This window comes from Humulus lupulus, chromosome 1 (assembly GCF_963169125.1).
Source record: "Humulus lupulus chromosome 1, drHumLupu1.1, whole genome shotgun sequence".
NCBI classification, from domain to species: domain Eukaryota; kingdom Viridiplantae; phylum Streptophyta; class Magnoliopsida; order Rosales; family Cannabaceae; genus Humulus; species Humulus lupulus.
This window is the reverse complement of record NC_084793.1, coordinates 54,489,413-54,508,056: the sequence shown is the minus strand read 5'-3', so window position 1 is coordinate 54,508,056 and position 18,644 is coordinate 54,489,413. Positions and strand designations below refer to the sequence as shown.

Genomic DNA, 18,644 nt, shown 5'->3' with positions numbered 1-18,644 from the left:
ATTATGATTGTGAAAGAAATTTCAAACTCACACATGATATTCAAATAGCATGCTTATTCATTTGGAAAACAATTTCACTTATTACAATCATAACATAAAAGTAAATAAAACAAATAAAAACTACTAATCTAAAAATCGGGATCTTCTACATCCGATCCGTCATCTAACATATCATCATCTATAGCCTCATAGTCATCATTATCATGAGCATCAAAATGCCCTCTAGGAAGGTTTGTGAGAATCCTATTCTTTTGCTCCTTGGTGAATTGAAATTCAAATTTTGCGGTGAACCTAACTAAGAGGAAATAGTATCTCATTGCTAATGGTGATTCATCCTCATCATTCATTTCTTCCCATATTTCTTCTAAGGCTGCTATTACAGGATGGAAATCTTTAAACAACCTAATCACTAATACATATTGTTCTGTTGATCTTAGCATTATTTGTTTAGCCTCTTGAAGGCCACCTATTGCTTGGTGAAACAAAAGCAACCTTCGTGTAATCCTTTCTAAGGCTCCTACGGTGTTTCTTGGCTCCCTTATTCTTTTTAAGGCCTTAATGGCTCGGATATCTTGGTAGGTTAAGGCTCCATTCATTTTTAACTGAAACATAAACACTAAAGTTGTTAGCTATACACATAAGCAAAGTAACTAGTAACTTGTAACTTAAACACTTACTTGGCGGTCCGATTCGGAGCTTTGAGCATGTGTATCGAGGAGAACTTCATGCGAAGGAACCGTTTGCTCTGATACCAACTGTAATGACCCACTAATCTAGACTAATTGGACCATTATCGAAACTATACATAAAAAACTTACATTTTACGAAAATACCATAATTTATTGAGTAACTTGAAAATAAGAGTTATTTACAAAGAAACAGAATACTAAGAAGGATTTTGGGATCCCATTGTCTTTAAAACCAAAACATGATTTAAAAATAAAAGACATTACATAATAATGCGGAAAATACATGTAAAACCATAAAAAAAACATAAAAGGAGACTACATCGTCGAATCGATAACGCTCGGCCCCTTGACTCCATTCATCATCGATACACATCCTCCCAAGCATCACGAATCTTACCGCCTCTAAGCTTATTTTCCTGCACATAAACAGAAAGGAGTGAGCCTAATGCCCAGCAAGGAAAAACCTAACACATAGTCATATACACAATTTCATAAGAAAACATAAAGACTTAACATAATACATATAACATACACTTATTATAATGGCCATTATTACTTGGGGTCCCATAGACTAAACAAGCATATGCCCATGGGGTTAATGGGGTCCTACTAGCTAAGTAGGTCATATGCCCATAACCCATTTGGGGTCTTGTTAGTCATATGGGTCATATGCCCAAGCCTACATACACATATACATATCATAACACTTTTAATAACATAAACATATAGATAACATAAGCACATAACATATTAATTCTAGCCTATTTTCCTTACCAAAGTTACCGGGATAAAATGGACTGAGTTAGGACTTTTGGAACACTCCTAAAACCACAATGAACAAGGGTGAGTCTAAAGAAAGGAGATGAAATGAAAGAGAATAGGAAGACTAAACCATTAAACGAAAATATGCTTACCACCACTTAAGTGCTTAAGAACTTGGATTCCCTAACCAAAATAAGAATAAGGTTAGGGGACTGAGTAGAAGGTTTTGAGAAAAGAAATAACATAGAATACAGAAAGGACTAGAGTTTTGGGTTTACCTCAAAGATTGCAAGATCAATCTAACATCTACCGAAATACTATAGCACTCACTTACTTCCCAAGTGTTTGATAAGCTTATGATGTTTAAGCTTATAGTTTTTCCCCAAACCAAGTGTTTACACTCTCTCACTCACTTAACACTAGCAGCCTCTGAACTTAGAGAAAATGGTGAATAATGGCTGGGTACTAGGTCCTATTTATAGAGTTTGGGAATGAAAATATCTTGATTTTACTTGAATAAAAATAATGGCTTTTTAGGTGAAAATCATTTGAATAATCGTTCAGCAGAGGCTGAAGACTCGTTCAGAAGATGCTGGACTGTTGAAGGAGTTTGAATGGCTGAAGGGAAAAGAATTCAAACGAATTTGAAAACATGCTGGTGGAGGCGATATATCGCCCCCTATAGGCGATATATCGCCTGGACCTTTGTTCCCAAGGCGACCGTGCATCGATTCGTGTTTTCCGTATCTACGTGCTGCGACATATCGCCCCCTATAGCTGCGATATATCGGCATACGCAGAATATTTAAACACGAGTTTACACATTTTTAGCTAAGTTTGAATGGACTAAACAGCCTTGACTAAGCCCTCAACGTGCTCAAAGCTGCTGACTGACCCTATACATTCAAACTTTTACCCTTATTTAATTTAATCCTCAAAAATACTTAATCCTTAATTACCATTCAAAACATGTGCTTAAAATCCTATTGGTTGATGTCTAAACCTTATATTATACTAATATAATCCTTAATATCAGTCACATTAATCAAACCTTAGGTTATACTTAATATTCTTAAACTATAGGTTAAACTTAGAAAATCTATAAGTACTACTATGAGTGTCCAAATAACTCCCGGTCTGAACCAAAAATCCAAAGTAACAATGATAACACTAAACATACTATAATACTACTAAACAATTAGCTAAGTAAAGTTCTTGGACTCTACAAATAAACATATATTTAAACCTGTAAAATTTAAAGAAAAAAACAACCAATTCCTAGAAATGTAAGGTATGGATTGTGAACAGTAAAGACCTGAATATAGGAATGCAAATCATAAATCTTATTCGTACCTGTTTTCTTCATCTTTACATACTCTTGTGATAGTTCCTGGGTTGGCCAACTTTAGCATATACAAATATGAAGGTAACAATGCATAACTTTCCTCATTTGACCCTCTAACATCATCAACTGCAAGTTCTTTTGCTCTCCATGCTTTATTGTACGTTACACCTACCCCATGTTCATCTCTCATGTCTCGTATTATTTGCCTTGGTCGATAGGTTGATCCTGGGTCACGAAACTTCTCTTTGAAGTAACTATTGATGACTTTTGCACTTGCTTGTCTATTTTCAAAATTTCTGTGATTTAAGGAGCATGTGTGGTGTTTTATGGTACTTGATAACTCAAAAGTAGTCTGATACTTTTGAGCTTCTTGCACGTATATACCAGCCACAATTGTCATCTATGCATTTTGCCCAAAATGCTTCTGAACATGATTTTTCAATTCTATACTGAAAGTGTTTCTTGATGGCGATTTTCGCAAGTGTATATTTTAGATCAGTCTTATTCTTGAAAACATAATTGACTCTTATGTCTTCAATCTCCATATTCGGCAATACATGCAGAGGTGATTGAGCTTCTTGCCCGTGCTCTGTAATTTTGTTGGATTCTTGTGTTGAGGCGCTCTTTATCTTACTAGTGCTTGCAGTAATCGTATTGGGGTCTGTGAGAGTCAAACTATGATTTGTTGCATTGCTTGCTAAAGCAGATGGAATGCTAGCTTCTCTTGGCAAAGAAAGGGTTTGGTTTCTCTATTCTACTTCAACGATGAGAGGACATTTTTTCAACTCTTCCATAGTCTTGTTCAAGTTTAGATAAACTTGTAAATTCTCATCATTTTGTATCTTCATTCCTTTGCTTGTATCCATATTTGCATCAAAAAGCAAGTTTGTTGAAATCAAACTTTCATTCAATCTGAGCTCTTTGTATATCTTGTTTACCAATTCCACGTACTTAATATCCTTTTCTACCATCAATATTTTCACTTCATGATCAACATATTTGTTGTTTGCATTCCATCTTCCGTTAAAAACTACAAATAATATTATCTTGTCCATTTCCTGCAATAAAAAATAACACAACCATGAGAGCTTATTCCTTTATCTTGGATAGAAATTAAAAAAAAAAATCAATTCAATATACTTTTTGCATTAACTCCACTCAACTTAAGGCAAACACAATTTTTGCAAAACTAAGTGTCAATAATATTTGTGACTCAATAAGAAGAATCAAAGTAATGCAAAAGATGTTTATCGTGAAGATGAAGATAATAATGTTATTTTACAACAAAATTTAAACCTCAAACATTCAATGGCTAAAAATTTAAACTAATACTTTCATAATTTACAACATTGGTCTTAAAATTAGGATGCAATCTGCTGAACAACAAAGATATATTTTGAGGATGCTGGAGAAATCTTTGGCAAGAGAAATGGATCTCGAAAAGAAAATGACAGAATTAAGACAAGTTGAAGAAGTGCTAAATCAAAGGCTGGTCTCCTCAGAACAAGAAGTATACTACATGGGAGATGAAACAGAAGATGTTTGGGAAAGATTGTTTGAGGCGGATAATATGGCTGTGGTTTCAGTGGGAATTTCAAAAGAGTTGTTGGGTTAATTGCAGTTACTCCAGCTAAGTTTGAAAAGTTCAGCTCAACAAGAGACTCAGCTAAGATCAAAGCTTGAAGGTTTTGAGGAAGAGCTGAAGGCTAAAGAAAATTCTTTGAGCAAGCTGGAAAGCAGCAATGCAAAATTTAATGACTTGCTTGTTGCACAGACAAACGAAACTAAAATCCAAATTGAGAGACGCTGAAGATAAATTAATTCTTTCCAATTCAGAAGCCTTTTACTTTGGGTGAAAAGGTCAGCTTTGCTTGAGAAAGAGCTGAAAGAATCTGAGTTTCTGCTGCTGAATGCAAAGTCTTCTGCAGATGGTAATGGTGGTTAGGAAGAACTTAATGCTCTATGTTCCAGAATCAATGAAATGGAAAATGTTATTGTAGATTCTGAAGTGAGGATATGTAAAGCAGAAAGTAGGGCTGAAAATGTTGAAACCAAGTTACCAATATGGAGCTTAATGAAGAGCTGGGCCTTCTTAAGAGTGGTGCTGGTGCCTCTGACAAGGTTGATTCCCTTGAGAGGCAGTTAAGAGAGTCTGATCTTCAGCTACAATGTACAATCACATATGCCAAAGCTAGTCAAGAGAAGCAAAACCTATTGTATTCTACAATAGCTGAGCAGTGAGGGCAGAGAAGCCAGACAAAGCAGTTTTCATTGGAGGAGCGAGAGATTCTACCACTGGAGCATTACTGTGAGAAGTGTTGGAAGCCATTGAAGAATCAAGAAAGTAAAAGAAACAAGGGAAAGTTGAAGAAGAGGATTGATGTTTTGGCTGATACCATGTAAAGAATAGAAATTGTTTGATAAAAGCTCTGATCAAGTAATGGATTGAGCTACTGAGCTTTGTATTTATAGAGTTTCACTAATACACCAAAACAATATTTAACAGCTATAACCAAACATAGTTGTTCATTTAGCATAACCTAAGTATAATATCTAACATAATCACCCCAAACAACAAAAGCTTTCATTGAGTTCAAGCTATAGACCTTCAACTTAAATGTTAGGATAAAATCTAATCCCTTGTTCAAGAGGACGGCAGGTGGTTGTTTACTTAGATCAAGTCCTGGTTTGTCAGGTTGAGTAATTCCTACAGAACTCACATGTACAAACCTACAGAAAATATAAAATCAATTAAACCAATAGTTTTGGACAAAAAGGTACAAGAATAATGATTCCAGAAATGGCCAACACACATGTCAAACATCATAGAGGTTTAAGAATTCATTACAGTATATGTAATTCCAAATCAAAGAGCCAAATATAGCATTAAAATAAAAACATATAAATCCAAAAGTCATATAAACAAAGATGAACAAACATAGTGGCCAACACTTAGCTATACCAGAAATTACTAATTTAGATAGAGGCAATTTATCAAACACCTAGGACTATAAATTTATGAAAATGAAGAAAAACTCTCCACGATAATGATAATGATCCCAGTGGCAGTGGCAGACGAATGATTGTTCTGTATAGGGAGGTGTAGTGACAATAGCATAGACAACAATTTAGAAATTTGAAGAACTCACCAATTGGATGACAAAGTTAGGGTGTCAATGACATAGGGAATGGAGTTAATCATGGTGAAAGAATTAATTAATGTTATTCTATTTATTTTTCTCTTATATTCCTCTTTCATGATCCAAATACTATTTAAATCTTATTTTTTTTAACACGCAACTCCTTAAACAAGGAGTCCACCAATCCATTAACCAGAAACAAAACCATACACCAAACAATGATTAAATGATGCATGAGTTTTGCAATAACATCTTCACAGTTTTTTTGAGTAATTTTAACAAACTCTTAGAAGGCATTTTAAATTATGTATAGTATGTGTAAAATCCTTTATTGGCATTTTTGATAATAAAGACAAAATTAATTAAAAGGGTATTTTCGAAATTAGTAGTTTCCTCTTTTGTAATATTTTGTGGTGAAATTTCGAAAATGGGTAGTTTCTTGTTTTGGTGAAATATGCCTTTCTATATTCAGATTTTTATTTATGTGTTAATAAAATAAATATATATATTTTCCTATAAAAGAATATCTTTTTCTTGAAATGGAAATTATTAGTATTTATTTTGTTTATCTGATTTGGTTGTCCAGAAATCGTGTACAGCTTGCAATCATAAAGGATATATTGTTTCCTTATTTATTTAAGGAAACTGGGTTGAAAAATTGTCCAGGTTCAATGAATCTGTTTGAACGGATTGCCAGTCTGTTAGAACAGATTCTGACTTTCTTGTTTTGGAAGATTTTCCTTTTATGGGCTGTTTGAATTCTGATTTGTTTTCCACGACCTAAAGGGATTCTAAACAGTATATAATCATCCTTAAGTCGTTGGTTTTGATTATCTCTCTTGGTGTATTATTTTCTAAATATTTCTCAAATTTTAGAGACTTTTTGTTATGAGAAGAACTTGAGTCCAGCAAGTTCTTAGTGGTTTATTACAGTGTACTTCTGTATTGTTTTCTTTGTGTTAATTGTGCAGGTTGAACACACTTGGACTTTGGTCATCAAGCTTCGGGAGAAGTCTTGTTCGTGAGTCACTTTTCGGGAGGAAAAGTGCAAGTGTTATGATTTGAAGGGAGTTCAAGATCTTAGCACTTCAGAAATTTGATTAGGAGTTTAGATTACAACAGTTGCGACAAATTCAAGAGGGAGTCTTTATTTGTATAAGTCAATTTGGTTTTGTAATCATTTAGATATTCTTCTAATAAATTTTATTCTCTGGGCGTGGCCTCGTGGACTAGTAGCAATCTGTGAAGATTGCTGATACCACGTAAAAATTCGTGTGTTCTTTACTTTATGTTCGTTTTTATCTTCTGGTCACAAACTGTTTAAACATATCTGGTTTCTGTTCAAACAGTCTTTGTATCTGTTTAAACATTTCTGTAACAGTTCAACAATTAATTATTTAATTTAAATAATTAAGTTGGTAATCATAAAAATGGAATTTCAATTGGTATCAGAGAGGTTCACTAAACTCTTAGTGAGATCTTGTGGTTATTTTCCGTTTGATTTGTTTTGTGTGAAATGTCTTTCTTTGCAGAAGGTAGTTCGGTGTCTCGACCTCCATTGCTAAATGACTCAAACTATCCATATTGCAAAGTTAGGATGAGATCTTTCATAAAAGCTCAAGATGAGAAAGCATGGAGAGAAATTTTGTCTGGATGGTCACCTCCTACTGAAAAAGGTGAAGATGGAAGCACAATTGTAAAATCTGAACTTGTTTGGGACACAGAAGAAGAAAAATTATCAAGTTATAATAATAAAGCTCTTCATGCCATATTTAATGGTGTTGGAGAAAGTTTTATAAAACTTGTTTCCACATGTGTCTCGGCTAAAGATGCTTGGACAATTCTTCAAACTCAGTTCGAAGGAACTGTAGATGTTAAAAAGTCTAGATTTATTATGTTACAAACCAGGTTTGATGACCTTAGAATGTCTGATTCTGAAACACTATCTGAATTTTATGAGAGATTATCTGATATTTCTAATGAGTATTTTGCACTTGGTGAAAAACTTGATGATTCTGTTCTTGTTAGAAAAATCGTTCGAGTTCTTCCTGACAGGTTCAATGTTAAGCTCACTGCTATGGAAGAGGCAAAAAATTTCAGTACTATGAAGGTAGAAGAACTGATGGGGTCACTTCGTACCTTTGAGTTAAATCAAAAGATTTGTCAAAAAGACAAGCCAAGTACTTCCAAAGAAAAGGAGAAAACCATAGCTTTCAAGAGCATTGAAAAGGAAGTCTCAGATGATGATGATGGTGATAATGAAATGGCAATGCTTGCAAAGAACTTTCGAAAATATATGAATAAGATAGGAAACAAGAAATTCAATGGCAAGATGTCAAAAGGTAATCCTTCTTCTCTTAAACCTTTTCAAACTAATAAAAAAAGGTATTCAGTGCAGGGAATGTGAGGGATTTGGTCACATCCAGTCTGAATGTGCAAATACTTTGAAAAAGAACAAAAAAGGTATGATTGCTACTTGGAGTGATAATGACTCTGAAAGTAGTGAAGATGAGGAAGGTAATGTCGCTCTCACTTCTATTTTACCTGGTTCTAAATCTGAAAATGAAAAAATTGTTTGCTTGAATAATGTTTCAAAAGATGAAGAAAATTCTGATAGTGATGAATCTGAATTGAATGATGAGTCTTTGAGTGAATCTTACAAAAAGATGTATGGTTCATGGGTGAACGTGTGTTCTGAAAATCGGTCATTGGTAAGAAAAAATATAGATTTATCCCTTGAAATTAAACAACTTACTGATTTGAATGAAAATTTGGAAAAAGAAATAATTTCAAAAAAATGTTGAAATTAATAAGTTGTCTAAAGATTTGGATACTCTTGAGAAAAATGTTAGAATGCTTAACCCCGGTTCAACTATTTTTGAGAATATTCAGAATTCAGGTCAAAGAAGTCATGTGGGACTGGGCGCTTCAAGTTCTCAAAAATCAAAGAAAACTGTCTTTATCTCGGCTGGGATGTTATCGTCTGATGTTCCTGTGTCATCCTCACTGAAATCTGTTGTATCCGGTACTCGGATTGTTCCAACAGAAAGGACACAGTCAGCAGGTAAAACCAATGGTAAATTTGAAAAATTCATTCCAATCTGTCATTTTTGTGGTAGGAAGGGTCATATCCGTCCTAAATTTTTTACTCTTATGAATTTTTCTAAAAGTGAATATTTTGAAAAATTCAATTATCTTGATGATTTCAAAAGAGTAAAAAAGGAAAATGTTCAATCAAAGAAAATATGGATCAAAAAGAATAATTGTGTTTGCTGGTTTTACTAGTGAATATGATAGATCTGCTTCTTCATATTTTTGGTATTTTGACAGTGGTTGTTCAAGACATATGACAGGTGACAAGTCTATTCTTACAGACATAAAACCTATGCATTGTGGGTCTGTTACTTTTGGCAATGGAATTGAAGGTAATGTTCTTGGTATGGGTACTCTTAACTTTGAAGGGTTGCCTAGAATCAAAAGAGTGTTACTTGTGGAAGGTCTTAAAGCTATTCTTCTAAGCATAAGTCAAATTTGTGATCAAGGTTATACTGTTAACTTTGATAAAGACAATTGTTTTGTTTTAAACAAGAATGGTGAGAATGTTCTTGAAGGTTATAGATTTAATGACAATTGCTACACTCTTCTGCCATCTATTATGTGTCAATCTGTTGTGAGTAATAACACTGATATGTGGCATGCTAAACTTGGTCACATAAATTTCAAAACCTTGAAAAAATTGTCACATGCAGGGAGTGTTCGTGGTTTACCTAAGCTAGGTAAAGAATCTGATGGTAAGTGCAAGAGTTGTCAACTTGGTAAGCAATTGAAAATTACACATAAAAGTGTTTCTGACATAAACACTTCGAAAGTTTTAGAATTGCTTCACATGGATCTTATGGGTCCAATTCAAATTGAGAGTTTAAATGGGAAAAGGTATATTTTTGTTTGTGTGGATGATTTTTCTAGATATACTTGGGTGGATTTCTTGAAAGAAAAATCTGACACTTTTGATGCCTTTAAAACTCTTTGTTTAAAATTAAAAGTTGAAAAAGATTGCAACATTGGAAAAATTGTTCGTATAAGAAGTGATCATGGTAAAGAATTTGAGAATTCTGTCTATGGTGATTTTTGTAAGTCTGCAGGTATCTCTCATGAGTTTTCAGCTCCCAAAACTCCTCAACAGAATGGAGTTGTAGAAAGGAAAAACCGCACTCTTCAAGAAATGGCTAGAGTGATGCTAAACAGCAAAAAATTGACCAAACGGTTATGGGCAGAAGCAATTAACACTGCTTGCTATATCATAAATCGTGTTTTTCTTCGTCCAGGTACATCTAAAACATCTTATGAAATTTGGAAAGGTAAGAAACCAAGTGTGGCTTACTTTCATGTTTTTGGATGTGTTTGTTACATTTTGAGAGATAGAGAAAATCTTGGTAAATTTGATGCTAAAAGTGATGAAGGTGTTTTTATTGGATACTCCATTAACAGTAGGGCCTATCGTGTGTATAACATGAGAACCCAAACTGTAATGGAGTCAGCTAACGTTGTTATTGATGATTCCATGGATTTTTCTGAGTTTTCTACTGAGGAAGAAATTGAAAGGTTTATTGATGAACCTACTGAAAAACACGAAGAAGCTTGTGTTAGTGATACTACTGTTGCAACGTATGGTCCATCTGTTCCAACAAATCGCGAATCCGATGAAACAGATTCTGGACAGACAGAAAAGAAATTTCCAGATATTATTTTGGATGAAGTCCAAAAGGAGCCATCAACCAGAGTTAAGTTAAATCGTCCAGCAGATTTAATACTTGGAAATCCAAAAGACAGTATGGTAACACGAAGAAGGTTTAGTAATGTTGTTCAATTTGTTTGTTTCTTATCTCTAATTGAGCCTAAAAATGTGAAAGAAGCTTTAACTGATGAAAATTGGATTAAAGCTATGCAGGAGGAATTGGAACAATTTTTTAGAAACAAAGTGTGGATCCTTGTGCCAAGACCGTTGCATACTAATATTATTGGCACAAAATGGATTTTCAAAAATAAATCTGATGAATTTGGTACAATCGTGCGAAATAAAGCAAGATTAGTGGCACAAGGGTACACACAAGTGGAAGGAATAGACTTTGATGAAACATTTGCACCTGTTGCAAGACCTGAATCAATTAGATTATTATTGTCTATTGCTTGCTTGATTGGTTTCAGGTTGTTCCAAATGGATGTCAAATCCGCATTTCTCAATGGGATCTTGAATGAAGAGGTATATGTTGAACAACCCAAAGGGTTTGAAGATCCCCATGCACCTGATCATGTTTACAAATTGGAGAAAGCTCTATATGGTTTGAAGCAAGCTCCTCGGGCTTGGTATGAGAGACTCTCTCAATTTCTTGTTTCTCATGGATACAAAAGGGGTGGAGTCGATAAAACTCTGTTTATCAAAAATATTAAATCTAACATAATTATTGCTCAGATTTATGTTGATGATATTGTGTTTGGTTCTACTTCTGACAATGAGGTGCATGTTGGAAATGTGCCCTGAAAGCATATGTAGTAGACATTGTTTTTTGAAATAAATAAATAAATTGAATTTGTTATGCATATATTTTATGGACTATATTATTCTATGATAATATTATGTAAATATCAGGAAAATTCCTAAGTTCATGTATGTAATCTCAAACACGTATTAGTACGAGAGGATTGTGTTTGAGATAAATGAACTTGAATAGTTCGCAGTAAAATAAAGTTATGGAATCTTTAGATTAATTACTGCAAGTACGGACCACTAGTATTATGAATACATGTGATCTAGATCCGAATCACTAGTGTGGTAGGACACTTTAGTGGAGGTGCTTTATATATTGAGAATATATAGAACTGGACCAGATATGTTTATTAATACTTAGTTAAATACCGTTTCGAAGTATTAATTAAATGTATCAACTGATGATCATATACAAATTGATCTTAATCCTGAAGTTACTATGAACTCCTATTTATATTATATGAGTTCTTTGATTCACTTGTTAGGGTCTGTCAGAATGATCAGGCTAGAAACTTTTGTTTTGGGAACTCATTAATATAGATGGTTGGGGACATAGTATACAGATATGGAATCTATACCTTATCGCAAGAGATTGAATGATGTTTCTCTTAAGGGTTGACTTTTGGGACTGAAAGGTTATTGAGCTCAAATTCATAATTTAGTTATGAATTAACCTTCACTAGTAGAGTCAATGGTACTTAAGGAAACAAGAGATAATTAAAAGGGTAAAACGGTAATTTTATTCCCGATTAATTATGAACCATTATTAGAGGGTCAAGTTGTATGCAATGATTAAATCAATGGACGCTTTATGATTATAAAGTACTCAGTAAATGAAATGTCTATAATTACAAGAGTTCAATCTCTTATTTATAGTGGAATAATCATGAGATTAATAAATTAAGATTATTTAATTAAAGAGTTTAATTAATAATCTCAAATTTATTAGAGCTTGGAATTATAGGTCCATAGGTCCCCATAGCGGCTCTATCAACACTGTTCAAGGTAAGAGTTGATATGAAGGGAAAATAGTTTAAAGACATATTTAGGAAGAAATTTGTTCTTCAGGCCAAATATGCAATTATATGATAATATTGATTAATTAATTAATTACAAATTAGTTGTAGTTAACCAAATTAATTAATATTTAATTATTATATAATTTTTGAAATTATATTAAATAATTAAATTAAATTTCGAAATTTAATTAAATAATTAATTAATTGTAATTTTCGAAATTATGATTAATTAAATATTTATTTTCGAAAATTTTGGGTTTAATTAATTAATAGAATTAATTAAATATCTTTATTTGAGTGGGAGAAAATAATCTGATAAGTTCAAATTGGATTTGAATTTAAAAGATTGATATTTATTCAAATAATTAATTATATTTGATAATTAATTAAAAAGATAATTAATTTGAATTCAAATTTGAATTAGTTATCAGGTTGTTAGATCTTATCTGACAAAGTAATTTGAATAAATAATTAAATAAAATTTGAAAAACAAATATCCCTAGAAATTAGGAAGCTACACGTTCACACACAGTCCAGGACTGTGTGTGGCGTGTAGCACCAGTGTTTTTTAGGGATGAGATTTTCAATTTTATTTATTTAATTAATTAATTAATGGATAATTCGAAAATCGTTTTCTTGGATTTTTTCATTAATGGAATAATTAATTAATTAAAATTAAATTGTAAAATGGTTACAGTTTTAATTTTTAAATTTTGAATTTTTTCTGATAAGAATGACTGATCAGAAAATTATTAAGATAAGACAACTAAGAACATTCGCTCTGTGAAAAACAGAACGATAGTTTTCTCTCTCCCTGAAAATAAAGAACCAATTCTCAGGCTTATTCTCTTGATCTCATGAGTTGAGTACATCAAGAAGAATCACAAATAAACTATCCTTCATTCTCTAAGTGCCCACACATTTCTTGAGGTGTAGAGAACGCTTTGGAAGATCTTGGTGTGAGTACGTGGGAGCGGCTTGGATAGGAAGATCGTTCTATATACGAAAAGATAGCAAGGACACTTGATAGGCTTCAAGAGGTATGATTTCTATTAGTATCTTGTTTATGATTAATGTATGTATATTAATGGATCCGCATATTTAAAGGTAGTTTAAATATGTTACAAAATTTTTGTTGTACACTGGGCCAACCACACCACCTTTCCGCTGCGTATTAGGAAACTCGTTCCTAACAGTGCATGTATTTGTGAAGCAAATGAAAGAAGAATTTGAAATGAGCATGGTGGGAGAATTGACCTATTTCTTAGGTTTGCAAGTCAAGCAATTAGATGAAGGCACATTTATTTCTCAAAGCAAATATGCTAAGAACTTGGTGAAAAAGTTTGGACTTGAAAGTTCAAAGATTGCCAAAACAATAATGGGAACGACTGTGAAGCTATCCAAAGATGAAAATGGTGTCAAAGTGGATCCTACACTGTATAGGAGCATGATTGGTAGTCTTTTTTATCTAACTGCTAGTCGACCTGATTTGAGTTATAGTGTTGGTGTGTGTGCTAGGTACCAAGGAAATCCCATGGAGTCTCATGTTGCAGCTGTCAAAAGAATCATTCGATATGTTCATGGGACTGCTGATTAAGGTATTTGGTATTCAAAAGAAACTAACCCTAATCTAGTGTGTTTTAGTGATGCTGATTGGGCAGGTAACACTGATGACAGAAAAAGCACTAGTGGAGGATGTTTCTTCTTGGGAAATAATCTTGTTTCTTGGCACAGCAAGAAACAGAATTCTATTTCTCTCTCAACAGCTGAGGCCGAATACATTGCAGCAGGAAGTTGTTGTGCACAACTTTTGTGGATGAAGCAAATGATGATGGATTATGGGTTTGATCTTGACACTTTAACTATTTTTTGTGATAATACTAGTGCAATTAATATTTCAAAGAAATCCTGTGCAACATTCTCGTACTAAACATATTGATATTCGTCATCATTTCATAAGAGAATTAGTTGAAAATAAAGTTCTTGTCTTGGAATATATTGAAACACATAAACAAATTGCAGATATTTTCACTAAAGCTCTTGATTCGGTTCGCTTTGATTTCCTCCGAAAATCTTTGGGGGTTTGTTCTCTTTAAATTCTCTTGTTTTGGTGTTGTCCGCTTAATCTAATGTGTGTTATTTTTTGTTAAGAAAATTGTCAATCAATTTGAAAATTTTGTTGTGTGTCAAGTTGGATAATCTGTCTTGTGTTTATGAATCTTTGGTTGTATGTTCTTGAGAGAAATTTAATCTATTCCTCCTAGGCATATTCGAGTAAATTAATCAATGTTTAATGTTTGAGCTTCCTTTTGTGTAGCATTGTTTCAAGCTCCTGTGCAAGAATAGAGCTACCTGCATCAGTGTGTGAAAGCCATCTTTTGAGTAAGTTGGAACTTTGTAATTCAGAGTTATGAAGAGGATACGCTACCATAGAAAAGGGCTACCACTGGTGTAGTGTGACAGCGTCTTCATGGGTTACAATTATTTTAATTTCGAAAAAGACATATTTGTCATTGGGCAATGTTCCCTTGCATACACTGTCACACACTTATGCTTGAAACAATGCAATAAAAATTGTACACAGTTTATAAAAAAAAAAAAAAAATGTGTGTAAGACTCATACATGTTGATTGATTCACTTAAGAATATGTCCTTGTGACTGAATTGTGTTTTATTTCTCTCGAATATTCTTTCTAATTTTTCATTTTCACAAGTGTTCTTATCTTTGGTTTACACTAACACTTATTTTCATTTGCTTGATTTTATTCTTATCAGGATGACTCTCTTTGGTCAAAGCAGATTTTTTTTTTTGGTTGAGTTTTTATTTTTGTACATATATATAAAATAAAAAAATAATAATAATAAAAAAAATGATAATCAAGGAAATTCATGGTGAACCGAATCATTGTGGTGATTATGAGATATTATGCATTTAATTGTGTGATTTAATATATTCTTTGTCTTCAAGGAATTTATTTTTGTCTTCTTTCTCATTTTGGAATATCATGATTTGTATCTTTATTGTCTTGTACTTTGTTTAGGATTTTTTTTAAAAAAAAGGAAAAAGTCAATAAGGAGATCGTGTGGGGTATTTGTTTCTGGTTACCTTTTTTGGTTTGGGTGTTTATACATATTACATTTTTATAAACAGATTTTTTTTTAATAAAAAAAAAAGGGGAAAGTTGTATGTGAATCGTGTGTCTTCAAGATTGTTTCCTTTTCTTGTTTAATTAAAACAATTTTTTAATAAAAAAGGGAAACCTCTTTTTGCTGTGGGTATTCATTTTGGGTAAGTAATCCATTTAAAAAGGCATGCCATTACCCTATTTCCTCTCACCCACGACTTCACTCAGTTATCTCTTCTCCTTCTAATTTTTTTTCTCTCATTTTCTTGTAAGTGTTTTTGTTTTTACAGAGAAAAAAATGGTAAGAACTCGTGGTGCTTCCTCCAAGAAGACTCCTGTTTCTCAATCCCGAAAGATACCATCTCCTTCGCCTCCTCCATCTGTTTCAACAGCGCCTCTTTCTGTTCCAGCAGCTGCCACATCTGTTGGAAAATCCTGCAAATCCAAGGCACGCAAGAAGGTGTTTTCGCTCTCTCATGAACATCCTATGGTGTTTCCAGACATCTCTGCTGACATTGTTGCACCACCATCTGAAGTGGTGGTGCCCTCTCGAGCCAAGGACCATTCTCCTCTTCCGTTTGATTCATCTTTGGAGGCTAGGGCAAAATCGAAATCTGTTTCTTCCTCTTCCAAAGTTGCTGCTGCTGGGTTGCTAAAATTGCCCTTGAAGCCGAGTCAGTCCAAGAAAAATTCTGTGACTCCCAAAAGGAAATTGGGGTTGGACGCATCTCCTTCTCCCTTGTCTACTGCCAAGAAAAAATTGAAGGCTCATCCCCCTTCACCGTCCTCCTCCGAATCTGATCCTGAGGAAGATAAGTCAGAATCTGAAGTAACTCATGATACCACATTGTCTGATGAAACCGTTCCTGACATTGCAGAATCAGAGGCTGAGTCTGATGAGCCAGAAAAAGAAGACATTATCCCCTCTGAACAAGAAGCTGAATCTGACTCAGACCACATTGCATCTCCTTTGCCATCCAAAGCTAAAGGGAAGAAACCTATTTCTGGTTCTACACCTTCACCAAAACATTCAGGTGTAAATTTCAAACCTTATTCTTCCATTTTTTTCTATAATGATAATGCACGTGATATGGTTCTATATGCTCAACGGAAATTTATCATTGAAAGAAATTATGTCTTGAGTGATCATCGTCCATTTGGTGTGCTAACAATGCTTCAAGATCGACAATGGACAGGTTCTTTGGTTAAATACTCTGGTTTTGTGGATAGAATAGTCAAGGAATTATATGCCAATCTTACTAATGAAATTATTGAACCTTCATCTCCTCTGTATAATAAAGTGTTTGTTAGGGGCCATTGGTTCTCTTTTTCTCCTCAAGACATTGCTCTTGCTTTGCATCTTCCCCTTGATGTCGAGGATGATGTTGATGGTGCTTCTCTTGACAAGGACATGGTTATCACTGAGTTGGTAGGTCAAAAAATGGTATGGCCATCTAATACAGTCATCTCAGTCTCCAATCTCACCTACACTTATGCTGTTCTTCATAAGTTTGCCACAACAAATTGGAAGCCCACTTCTCACACCGCCACTATTTCTTTTGATATGGCCTCGTTTTTGTACAAAGTGGGGACCGGTCTTGGTATAATTTGGCTTCGGTTATTCATGATCAAATCATTGGGTTTCGCAAAGGTAACAGGAAAAGCTTGAATCTTCCTTTTCCTCAAGTTATTTATAAAGTGTTGAGTATACAGAAAAAAGATCTCCAACGTGATCAAGAAGACTTGGTGGCACCCACTACTGCTACTTCTTACAAGGCCTCTGCCCCTCCTACTGAAGCCACTGCTGCTCCTTCCTCCAAGAAAGTCAAGCCCCAATCTCTGAAGATCGCCTCGGCTGACATTCCTCATGCCTCCTCCTCTGTTGCCACAGATTTAGGACTTGTTGCAACAGAAATAGCTGCTGTTCGAGCCTCTGTTGATTCTTTGACTGCTCGAGTGATGACAATTGAAGGACTGCAACGTTCTGTGTTGGAAGCTGTTCAATCTCTGTCCAAAGATCCAGTTGTTTAGTTTTATTTTAGTTTTTGTCATTTAAACATTGATACTCTTTTTTGTTCTTTTGTTTTATGGTTCTTTGGCTTCTTTGAAAGACACAAAGGGGGAGAGTAGATTTCCAAAACCTTTTTAGATTTCCAAAACCTGTTTGTTTGTTTGTTTATTTACATGTTTGTTATAAGTTCATGCATGTTTGCAGGGGGAGTTCTTTCTCTTTACTTATCACTAACATTTGTATTGCAGGTTTTCTGAATTAATTTTGTCTATCAAATTGCCAAAGGGGGAGATTGTAAAATCCTTTATTGGCATTTTTGATAATAAAGACAAAATTAATTAAAAGGGTATTTTCGAAATTAGTAGTTTCCTCTTTTGTAATATTTTGTGGTGAAATTTCGAAAATGGGTAGTTTCTTGTTTTGGTGAAATATGCCTTTCTATATTCAGATTTTTATTTATGTGTTAATAAAATAAATATATATATTTTCCTATAAAAGAATATCTTTTTCTTGAAATGGAAATTATTAGTATTTATTTTGTTTATCTGATTTGGTTGTCCAGAAATCGTGTACAGCTTGCAATCATAAAGGATATATTGTTTCCTTATTTATTTAAGGAAAGTTGAAAAACTGTCCAGGTTCAATGAATCTGTTTGAACGGATTGCTAGTCTGTTAGAATAGATTCTGACTTTCCTGTTTTGGAATATTTTCCTTTTATGGGCTGTTTGAATTCTGATTTGTTTTCCACGACCTAAAGGGATTCTAAACAGTATATAATCATCCTTAAGTCATTGGTTTTGATTATCTCTCTTGGTGTATTATTTTCTAAATATTTCTCAAATTTTAGAGAGACTTTTTGTTATGAGAAGAACTTGAGTCCAGCAAGTTCTTAGTGATTTATTACAGTGTACTTCTGTATTGTTTTCTTTGTGTTAATTGTGCAGGTTGAACACACTTGGACTTTGGTCATCAAGCTTCGGGAGAAGTCTTGTTCGTGAGTCACTTTT

At 33.7% G+C, this 18,644-nt stretch overlaps 1 protein-coding gene and 1 pseudogene across 1 annotated transcript; both read left to right on the top strand.

Moving 5' to 3' along the window:
• The first annotated feature begins 4,120 nt into the window (after positions 1–4,120).
• LOC133814856 (WPP domain-interacting tail-anchored protein 1-like) lies at positions 4,121–5,037 on the top strand (annotated as a pseudogene).
• A 10,886-nt stretch (positions 5,038–15,923) lies between these two features.
• LOC133814847 (uncharacterized) lies at positions 15,924–17,656 on the top strand. The gene is made up of 2 exons (XM_062247758.1): positions 15,924–17,276; positions 17,339–17,656. The coding sequence occupies exons 1-2, from the start codon at positions 15,924–15,926 to the stop codon at positions 17,654–17,656; spliced, it is 1,671 nt and encodes a 556-aa protein (XP_062103742.1).
• Positions 17,657–18,644: the final 988 nt, after the last annotated feature.

Excerpts from the sequence above, each read along its gene's own strand:
- LOC133814847 (XM_062247758.1), top strand. The coding sequence starts at position 15,924 with ATGGTAAGAACTCGTGGTGCTTCCTCCAAGAAGACTCCTGTTTCTCAA. Across the intron at positions 17,277-17,338 it reads AATCATTGGGTTTCGCAAAG|AAAAAAGATCTCCAACGTGA; the intron begins GTAACAGGAAAA and ends TTGAGTATACAG.